Source organism: Trichechus manatus, unplaced genomic scaffold (assembly GCF_000243295.1).
Source record: "Trichechus manatus latirostris isolate Lorelei unplaced genomic scaffold, TriManLat1.0 scaffold00005, whole genome shotgun sequence".
In the NCBI taxonomy this organism is placed as follows: Eukaryota; Metazoa; Chordata; class Mammalia; order Sirenia; family Trichechidae; genus Trichechus; species Trichechus manatus.
The window spans coordinates 27,353,575-27,363,845 of NW_004443941.1; the positions used below are offsets into that span (position 1 = coordinate 27,353,575).

General features: G+C 43.1%; 1 protein-coding gene across 3 annotated transcripts in view; it reads right to left on the minus strand.

Annotated features, from left to right (window-relative positions):
- Nucleotides 1-10,271, minus strand: part of VIT (vitrin) — a 140,948-nt gene that overhangs the window by 28,489 nt on the left and 102,188 nt on the right. For all 3 annotated transcript variants that reach the window (XM_004369564.1, XM_004369562.1, XM_004369563.1), the window contains one exon: nucleotides 9,517-9,664. In XM_004369564.1, coding sequence (XP_004369621.1) covers nucleotides 9,517-9,664 — 148 coding nt within the window. The remainder of the gene's footprint in view (nucleotides 1-9,516; nucleotides 9,665-10,271) is intronic.

Below are 10,271 nucleotides of genomic sequence, written 5' to 3' on the forward strand. Positions count from 1 at the left end.
GCTGGCATAACTGGATATCCATCTGCAAAAAACTGAAACAAGACCCATACCTCACACCACGCACAAAAACTAACTCAAAATGGATCAAAGACTTAAATATAAAATTGAAAACAATAAAGATCATGGAAGAAAAAATAGGGACAACTCTAGGAGCCCGAATACATGGCATAAACACAATATGAACCATAAGTAATAATGCACAAGCACTGAAAGACAGATGAGATAACTGGGAGCTCCTAAAAATCAAACACTTACGCTCATCAAAAGACTTCACCAAAAGAGTCAAAAGACTGGGAAAAAAATTTTGGCTACGACAAATCCGATCAACGTCTAATCTCTAAAATCTACAAGATACTGCAAAACCTCCCGAACAAAAAGACAAATAACCCATTTAAAAAATGGGCAACGGTTATGAAAAGGCACTTTGTCAAAGAAGATATTCAGGCTGCTAACAGACACGTGAAGAAATGCTCACGATCATTAACCATTACAGAAATGCAGATCAAAACTACAATGAGATATCATCTCACCCCAACACAGCTAGCATGAATCCAAAAAACACAAAATAATAAATGCTGGAGAGGTTGTGGAGAGACTGTAACACTTATACACTGTTGATGGGAATGTAAAATGGTACAACCACTTTGGAAATCGATTTGGCGCTTCCTTAAAAAGCTAGAAATAGAAGTACCATACGATCCAGCTATCCCGCTCCTTGGAATATATCCTGGAGAAATAAGAGCCATCACACGAATAGATATATGCACACCCATGTTCACTGCAGCACTGTTCACAACAGCAAAAAGATGGAAACAACCTAGGTGCCCATCAGCGGACAAATAAACAAATTATGGTATATCCACACAATGGAATACTACGCAACAATAAAGAACAACGATGAACCCGTGAAAGATCTTATAACATGGAGGAATCTGGAGATCATTATGTTGAGTGAATATAGTCAGTCACAGAAGGACAAATATTGTATAAGACCACAATTATAAGAACTCAAGAAAAGGTTTAATTATAGAAGACAACATTCTTTGATGGTTATGAGGTTGGGGAGGGAGGGTGAGGGTTATTCACTAACTAGATAGTAGACAAGTATTATCTTAGGTGAAGGGAAGGACAGCACACACTACAGGGGAAGTCAGCACAACTGGACTAAACCAAAGCTAAGAAATTTCCTGAACACAATCAAACACTTTGAGGGACAGAGTAGCAGGAGTAGGGATCTGGGGACTATGCTTTCAGGGGACATCTAGGTCAACTGGCATAACAAAGCTTATTAAGAAAATGTTCTGCCTCCTACTTTGGTGAGTGGCGTCTGGGGTCTTAAAAGCTTGCAAGCGGCCATCTAAGATGCATCAATTGGTCCCAGCCACCTGGAATAAAGGAGAACGAAGAACACCAAAGACAAGGAAAGTATTGGCCGCAGAGACAGAAAGGGCCACATAAACCAGAGATTTCATCAGCCTGAGACCAGAAGAACCAGATGGTTCCCGGCTACCACCAATGACCACCCTGACAAGGGAACACAATAGAGAGTCCCTGATGGAGCAGGAGAAAGGTGGGGTGCAGAACTCAAATTCTAATAAGAAAACCAGACTTAATGGTCTGACTGAGACTGGAGGAACCCCAGAGAACATGGCCCCTGGATTCTCTATCAGCCCAGAGCTAAAACAATTTCCAAGGCCAGCTCTTCAGACAGGGATTGGACTGGACTGTGGGACATAAAGTGATATTTGTGAGGATTGTGCTTCTTAGCTCAAGTAGATACAAGAGACTAAACGGGTAGCTTCTGTCCAGAGGTGAGATGGGAAGGCAGGGAGGGTTAGGAGCTGGTTGAATGGACATGGGGAATCAGGGGTGGTAAGGAGGAGTGTACTGTCACAGTATGGGGAGAGCAATTAGAGTCACATAACAATGTATGTATAAATTTTTGTATGGGAGACTAACTTGAAATGTAAACTTCATTTAAACTATAACAATTAAAAAAAAAGAAGTTCCTATTGGGCTTCTAAGGCCAGACAACCATTTTCTATTAAACTTTTGGCTTTAACCTAGAATAAAACTCTTCAAGGGCAGGAGGCAAAAAAAAGACTACAGCCTTCTGTATGGATTACACCTTAACATAAAGAAAATAAAAATCCTCGCAACTGGACCAATAAGCCACATCATGATAAACAGAGAAAAGATTGAAGTTGTCAAGGATTTCATTTTACTTGGATTCACAATCAACGCCCATGGACGCAGCTGTTAAGAAATCAAATGACGTACTGCAGTGGGCAAATCTACTGCAAAAGATCTCTTTAAAGTATTAAAAAGGAAAGTGTCACTTTAAGGACTAAGGTGCACCTGACCCAGGCCGTGGTGTTTTCAATCACCTCATACGCATATCAAAGCTGGACAATGAATAAAGAAGACCAAAGAAGAACTGATGCCTTTGAATTATGGTGTTGGTGAAAATATTGACTATACCATGGACTGCTAGAAGAAGAATGAACAAATCTGTCTTGGAAGAAGTACAGCCAGAATGCTGCTTAGAAGCAAGGATGGCGAGACTTCGTCTCACATACTTTGGACATGTTATCAGGAGGGACCAGTCCCTGGAGAAGGACATCATGCTTGTAAAGTAGAGGGTCATCGAAAAAGAGGAAGATCCTCAATGAGATGGATTGACAAAGTGACTGCAACAATGGGCTCAAGCGTAACAATGATTGTGAGGCTGGCACAGCACTAGGCAGTGTTTTGTTTTGTTGTACATTGGGTTGCTATGAGTCAGAACTGACTCGACAGCACCTAATGACAACAACAGTAACCCAAAGAGGTGGCCCATTATCCCCCCCTTTCTTTTCTACATGTACCATTTAGGGACATTGATTATATTCTTCAAGTTGTGTAACCATTCTCACCCTCCTCTTTTTAGTTGTTTCTCCCCCATTAGCATAAATTCACTGCCCCCTAAGGTTCCTATCTAATCTTTGGAGTTGTTGTTGTCAGTCTGATCCCACATAGATAGTTCTTAAAAGAGCACAATGCTCAAGGCAGACCTTCTTTACTAGTTCAGCTAAACTATTCTTCAGGGGATGATTTTGGTTTAAGGTTTAAAGATTATCTCAGGGCAATAGTTTCAGGGGTTCATCCAACCTTCATGGTTCCAGGAGGGTTCACAACTTTTAAGGACTCATGTGATTATATTGGGCCTACTGGATAATCCAGAATAATCTCCCCATCTTGAGGTCCTTAACTTTAAATATATCTGCAAAGTCCCTTTTGCCATATAAAGTAACATAATCACAAGTTCCAGGGATCAGGAGGTGCACAGCTTTAGGGGCCATTATTCCGCCTATGACACCAGACTTGACCCTGTGCTGCTTCTCCCACTCCTGCACTTGGTGGCTCAGCTCATCTACGGGAGCCTCTGCACATCCTTCCTCCTTTTTTGGGCAGGAAGGGAGGCTCAGCTGAGAGTGTGGTTGAGTCTTTTGGTCTAATGCTGAGGGTAGGTGAGCTGAGAAGTAAGAAGAGGAAGGGGATGCAGCCCAATTCAGAGCCACTCCCTTCAAAGGGGTGGAATTTTCATTGAACCCCGAGCAAAGAATAGTCTATTTCATTTTTAAATGAAGAAAAGCCAATGTTCCACTGTTTTCAAAAAACTTTTCCCAATTTTGATATCCTAAGGTCGATTACAAAGTTCAAAAGAACATGTGTGCTTATGTTCCTTTTATACTGAAATTGGGGATTAAAATGAGATCATATTGAAGATCTGGAGGGCATTTAGCACCTGTGGGTATAGACTACAGCTAAAATGCAATCTGTCTGGCCTTGTTCATTCTGTTTGCTAGAGTTCACCTAATAGCTACTTGTTCTGACTCCACTTTCATTTGGCCTTTTAGTGTTCCTGTTGGTATTAAGTACAATTACGAGCCTGTTGGCCGTATAATTTTAAATTTGAATGCATGTGCAAGACAAAGGCTTGATCCTTGGCCTTTAGTTCAAGCACAGTGTCTCAGTCTTCATTCTGGAGGAACGCTTCAATTATCAGAAGTGTTCTTGGCAGATAAGCAAGATCCTCAGTAGCCTATTTAACTCTGAAGTCAATTTTATTTGACACTTGGGGATTGACCTGAGATTAATATTTGCTGTCTTCCCAGTGGTCATGCATTTAGCTGTGTGTTCTTGGGAAAGTCACTCAGCCTCTCTGAGTCTGCATTGAAGGCTGCCCCGCTTACTGCAGGTGTGTGATAATCATGGCAGGAATGCTGTGGTTGCCAGATGGTTAGCAACCATGCTGGATGGTGGCTGATGAGTCTCTGCATGCGTAGAAGTGAGGACATGGGGGAGGGAGCGTTGCCAGTTGACACAGTGGTTGAGGCTTTTCCCCGGGCCTGGGCCAGACATGAAAACTCAGCCAGTGTGGAGGAACAGAAACCAAGAGCCTGGCAGAGGATACTGGTCTGATGAGAGGAGAATGGGTGGGCAAGAAGAGAGAACTGGAGATGAAAAGAACTGTCGAGAGAGGGAGGGAGCGCAGGACTTGTCAGTCCTGTAAGCACTCTCCTTCCTGTATATCTCTCTTCACCTGAGCTACCTGGAGTGGCTTTCTGTCCCTTGCACCCAAAAGACCTTTGACTAGGACACTTAGCAGTCAGGATGCAGAATGAGCACTGCATTTTGTAAACAAGGCCGTTTTTATACATCTTGTATTTTTTTAAATTTATTTCCCTTTTGCCTCCCCTTAATATTTAATATGGGTCCTTTTAAATTCTAGCCTGGTCCCATCTCCTAAGGAAAACCAAGGGAAGGGCTCTTCTGGTGGAGCAGTGCACAGTGTGGACCAGTGGTCACCGAGCGGAGAAGCATTAGAGGAAGGAGAAATTCTGGTTGCAGAGTCCTTGCCCCTTGGCCAGATCCTCCCCAAACTAAGCCTCCCCTTCAAGTGCTTACTCTTGATGGAGTGGTTATTACTCTGTAGGGCCCCATTTCCTCACTGTAGCATGAGGAGATGAATCCAGGTGTTCTGAAAGCCACAATGGTCTGTGAGTCCAAGAGAGCAGGGGCAATTCGAGTGGGAGTATAGAAGATATTCCACCACCCATCAGTCAGTTTGTCATACTATAGTGGCTTGTGTGTTGTTGTGATGCTGGAAGCTATGCCACCAGTATTTCAAATACCAGCAAGGTCACACATGGTGGACAGGTTTCAGCAGAGCTTCCAGACTAACACAGACTAGGAAGAAAAGCCTGATGATCTACGAATTAGCCAATGAAAACCCTATGCACGACAACAGATCATTGTCCAATATAGTGCTGCAAGATGAGCCCTCTAGGTTGGAAGGCACTCAAAACACGCAGTGACAGCAACAATGGGCTCAAGCACACCAACGATTGTGCAGGTAGTGCAGGACTGGGCAATGTTTCATTCTATTGTACGTGGGGTCGCCATGAGTCGGAGCCAACTGGGTGGCAACTAACAACAACAACAAAGAATCTAGTAGGAGCCCACAGCCCACAGTGCCTTTCAAGAAATCAGCAACCCAACCAGGTAAGCACGTGCTTTTCCTTCTTTAGAAACACAGGCTTCCAGACTGCATCTAACTCTGCACCCTTACCCTTACCTGCCCCACCCCCTCTTGCTAATACCTGTTTGATAAAGAAGGGACTGAAGAGAGACACACAGAGGAGGAAGCTGGGTGACTGAAATCAAAAGCAATTTCAGCTGGACAAGTGCGTCTCTGCTTCAGCCGCATCCTTTTGTTCTTATGCCACCCTCCAATTTATTTTATTCCCCACAGATGGATGTATGACCTCCAGGGGTGGATTAACCAGTAAGCATGGTATGTACCACCGGCTTACAGTAAGCAAGGTGCACACGGGCTTAATTGTGTTTACTTACTAATCTGTAGTGCCCAATTTCACATGGGTTGTACACTGCAGGTTAGTGAGTAAACACAATTAAACCCGTGTGTACCTTGTTTATTGGGTCATCTGTCCCTGATGACCTCCGTGTAAGCTTCATTGATGGTCTCGGCCTGATAGGAACCCTGAGGCTGGAGGGGGGTGGGGACAGCTCGCCTACTCTGTTCATCCACAGTTCATTGCTGCGGTGTCTCGGGATGCAGTTAATCACTGAGTTACAGGACATCGGGGCTGGCAGAGCCCTCATAAATCATCCTGTCTAGCCCCCTACATTACAGATGGTGGCACTTACATGGAGAGGTTAAGTGACTTGCTTAAAGTCACACAGCAGAGCCAGGGCAGAATTCAGATATCCTGTCCCCAGTGCATCATGCTTTCCACTCCCTGCCTGCTGCCGGAGGCGGGTGAAGATGATGGATTAGCTTATAGGGGCAGAAAATGAAGGAAAAGACACACACTTCCCTTAAGGGCTCCAAATTAATGAGGACTCTGGGACAGCAAAGGACGGGTTTAGAAAGTGGAATTAGGAAACCTGGAGGTAAAATCTTTCCTGCAAATGGTGATCATATCAGAAAAATGTGGAAAAAAATGTTTTGGCTTTTTTTGGGGGGGAGAAGGGAAGGGGGGTAGTCTTTATTGAATTTTTTTTCCTTCCCTGATACATTTATTCTTTAATCCATGTTTGCATCTGCACACAACACTATTTTCATGCCATTGCTTTTCCTTGACATATTTATCACCTTATTTTCATATTATACTACAAACTTCGGTGTACACAAGCTTCTAGAACAGCTATTTTTAACACAAGATAACACACCAAGCTTTGAACCCCAAATAAAATTGACCAGGGACAGCTGATACTCAAACACTTAGATTTCTTCCCTGGAGAAGCCTGCTGTCAGTTTGCTGTCCTTAAAAAATAACTTAGGAATAAAAACGGGCTGACATTTTGAAAACTAGAAAACAATGACACCAAACAATTCTATTTCAAATAAAAACCCTCAGGATAGATAATTTGACATTGAGAGTTAGCATTTGCAGCAATTGGTTATTTTTATATAGTTGACATAAATAACATTGATTACAATGTTGCTACAACAGACCCTTGGGAAACCTTTGAAGGGGGCTGGAGACTCCCTGGATGTCATTGGGTATGAACGTTTTGGATGTTCAGGAGGGTCTTATGAGCTGTGGCTGCTGCTCTGAGCAAGGGGCACCAAGCTCTGTTTTCTACTTCCAACGTTAAGCTGCAGGTCTGAGGGGAGGGAGGCATCACATCATGTGTGATGGTCCTTTGTGGAAAGTGTTTCAATTTGTGCAATAATTATTCTACCCTCAATGGTTCATATTTGAGATTTATGCGTGTTCTTTCAATTGTTCATTATCTGTCAATATTTGTTTATCTGTTTCAGGAAGAAACCTATTCATATCTGAAATAAGACTGATTCATCATCTCCAGTAAGAGAAAAGGTTAAGAATGGATGTCAATAAACCGTTGCCGCTGAGTCGATTCTGACCCACAGTGACCCTATGGGACAAAGTAGAACTGCCCCATAGGGTTTCCAAGGAGCGGCTGGTGAATTTGAACCGCCAACCTTTTGGTTAGCAGCCAAGCTCTTAACCAACACCTTAATTTCTAACCTAAGTAAAATAATAAAACCAACTGGGGACAGTCACCTGGTGCAGCCAGCTGCCTGTTGGGGGCCACCCTCTTCCTCATCCAATCTTGCCCCATTGCCTGGTAAGCATTTCCAGTACCAGCACAGAGGCCTAAGGTTATCCAGACACTTGAAGATTCCCATCTTCTGGCAGAGGGTGTGGACTCTGAAGAAAATTATAACCGAAAGCGCTGTTTTCTAGGTGTCTCATCTATAGGCGGCAGTGCAGGGCGCAGCCCCTCAAACACATGTTGTAATAGTCAGGGTGGAAAGGGGGTTGGGCCTTCTTTATCTACAGATGATGAAACTGATGATCAGAGAGATGAAACCCTGGTCCAAGGCCATACATTGTGTTAGCTTTAGAGCTAGGACTTAAACCCAGATCTCCTGATTCCCACGCTAACAACTACCCTCTTTACCAACTACGAGTACAAATGCTATTTACTTACAAGTGTTTATTAACCTGTCCTTCCCCTGGTGGTAAAGTGGTTAAGGGCTCAGCTGCTGATTGAAACCTTGGTGGTTTGAATCCACCAGCCACTGTGCGGGACAAAGATATGGCCATCTGCTCCCGTAAAGATTACAGCCTAGGAAACCCTATGGTGCAGTTCTACCCTGTCCTATAGGGTCGCTATGGGTCAGAATTAACCCCCCAGCAATGGGTCCTTTCTGGAAGTCTCAAATTTTTTATGTGGCACCTGGACTGCTTCCGTTTCATTTATATTTGCATTAAGAAAGAAAACTAATCTGAGAACTGTTGTTGTTAGGCGCCGTCAAGTTGACTCATAGCAACCGTATGTACAACAGAATGAAACATTGTCCAGTCCTGGGCCATCCTCACAATTGTTGTTATGCTTTAGTCCATTATTGCAGCCACTGTGTCAAACCATCTCATTGAGGGTCTTCCTCTTTTTTGATGACCCTCTACTTTACCAAGCATGATGTCCTTCTCCAGGGACTGGTCCCTCCTGATAACATGTCCAAAGTATGTGAAACGAAGTCTCGCCATCCTTGCTTCTAAGAAGTACTCTGGCTGTACTTCTTCCAAGACAGATTTGTTCATTCTTCTTCTAGCAGTCCATGGTATAGTCAATATTCTTCACCAACACCATAATTCAAAGGCATCAATTCTTTTTCGGTCTTCCTTATTCATTGTCCAGCTTTCATATGCATATGAGGTGATTGAAAACACCATGGCCTGGGTCAGGCGCACCACAGTCCTTAAAGTGACATGTTGCTTTTTTACACTTTAAACAGGTCTTTTGCAACAGATTTACCCAATGCAATACATCATTTGATGTCTTGACTGCTGCTTCCATGGGCGTTGATTGTGGATCCAAGTAAAATGGAATCCTTGACAACTTCAATCTTTTCTCTGTTTATCATGATGTTGCTTATTGGTCCAGATGTAAGGATTTTTTTTTTTTTTTTTTTAATGTTGAGGTGTAATCCATACTGAAGGCTCTAGTCTTTGATCTTCATCAATAAGTGCTTCAAGTCTTCCTTACTTTCAGCAAGTAAGGTTGTATGATCTGCATATCGCGGGTTGTTAATGAGTCTTCCTCCAATCCTGATGCTGCGTTCTTCTTTATATAGTCCAGCTTCTTGGATTATTTGCTCAGCATACAGATTGAATAAGTATGGTGAAAGGATACAACACTGACGCACAGGTTTCCTGACTTTAAACCACGCAATATCGCCTTGTTGTGTTTGAATGACTGCCTCTTGGTTCCTCATGAGCACAACCAAGTGTTCTGAAATTCCCATTCTTCACAGTGTTATTCATAATTTGTAATGATCCACACAATCAAATGCCTTTGCATAGCCAATAAAGCACAGGTAAATCTGTGCACTAGGATCTTTTTTTAAAAAAATCATTTATGGCACAAAATGAAGTGCACGGCATCACTTTGTTTCTGGACATTAATGGCACTTACCCATATTGAACAACACCCATCAGTGGACCAGCAGGGCCAATGTCAAGAGCTTGGGCAATATCAACCAGGAACTGCTTCTGGATTCGGAATCGACGTTTGCCAATGCTTGAGCTCCCGTCGATGACAAATGACAAGTCAACTCTGCAGCCTGAGGAATGCACAAGGACTCTGTTATTCTGATTCTCTCCCATTGGATTCCCTGGGCATTCTCTCGCTTCTTTCTGTCTCCACCCAGACCCTACTGACATTCCAATGGGAAAAATAAAAAGTAAGAAGGAGGCAGTAAGATGCAGGGCATATTCATTTATTTGTACCCATCACCAGACTTTCACCGGGCCCTTTCCAGGTCCCAGACGCTTGGGCTACTACTTATTTCCATGACTGTTTTAGAATTCTACATATTAGCGACAGTCCAGTTAAGCTTGGGAAGGCCCTCAGAACGGTTTCCCAGGCTCAGACTCTATGCGCAGACTCCTGGATGTGGGACGCCACCGAGACTGGGTCCCAGGAGCTTGTGGCTTTTTACTTTCATCCTGACTTTCTGGAATTATGTGTTGGGTTTGTACAAAAGTATCAAAGAATCTTCAAGGCTAGTGTTAAAGGGAGGGTGAGAATTGTAGAATGAGAACTAGTTGGAACCAATCTTCTTCACTTCCCTGGGTGGGAAACCAAGGAAATCATCTACATATATCTACAGAATATCAGCACTTGTTGTAGCTGTCTTAGTTTTGTAGCTATTTTTTTTTTTTTTTTTT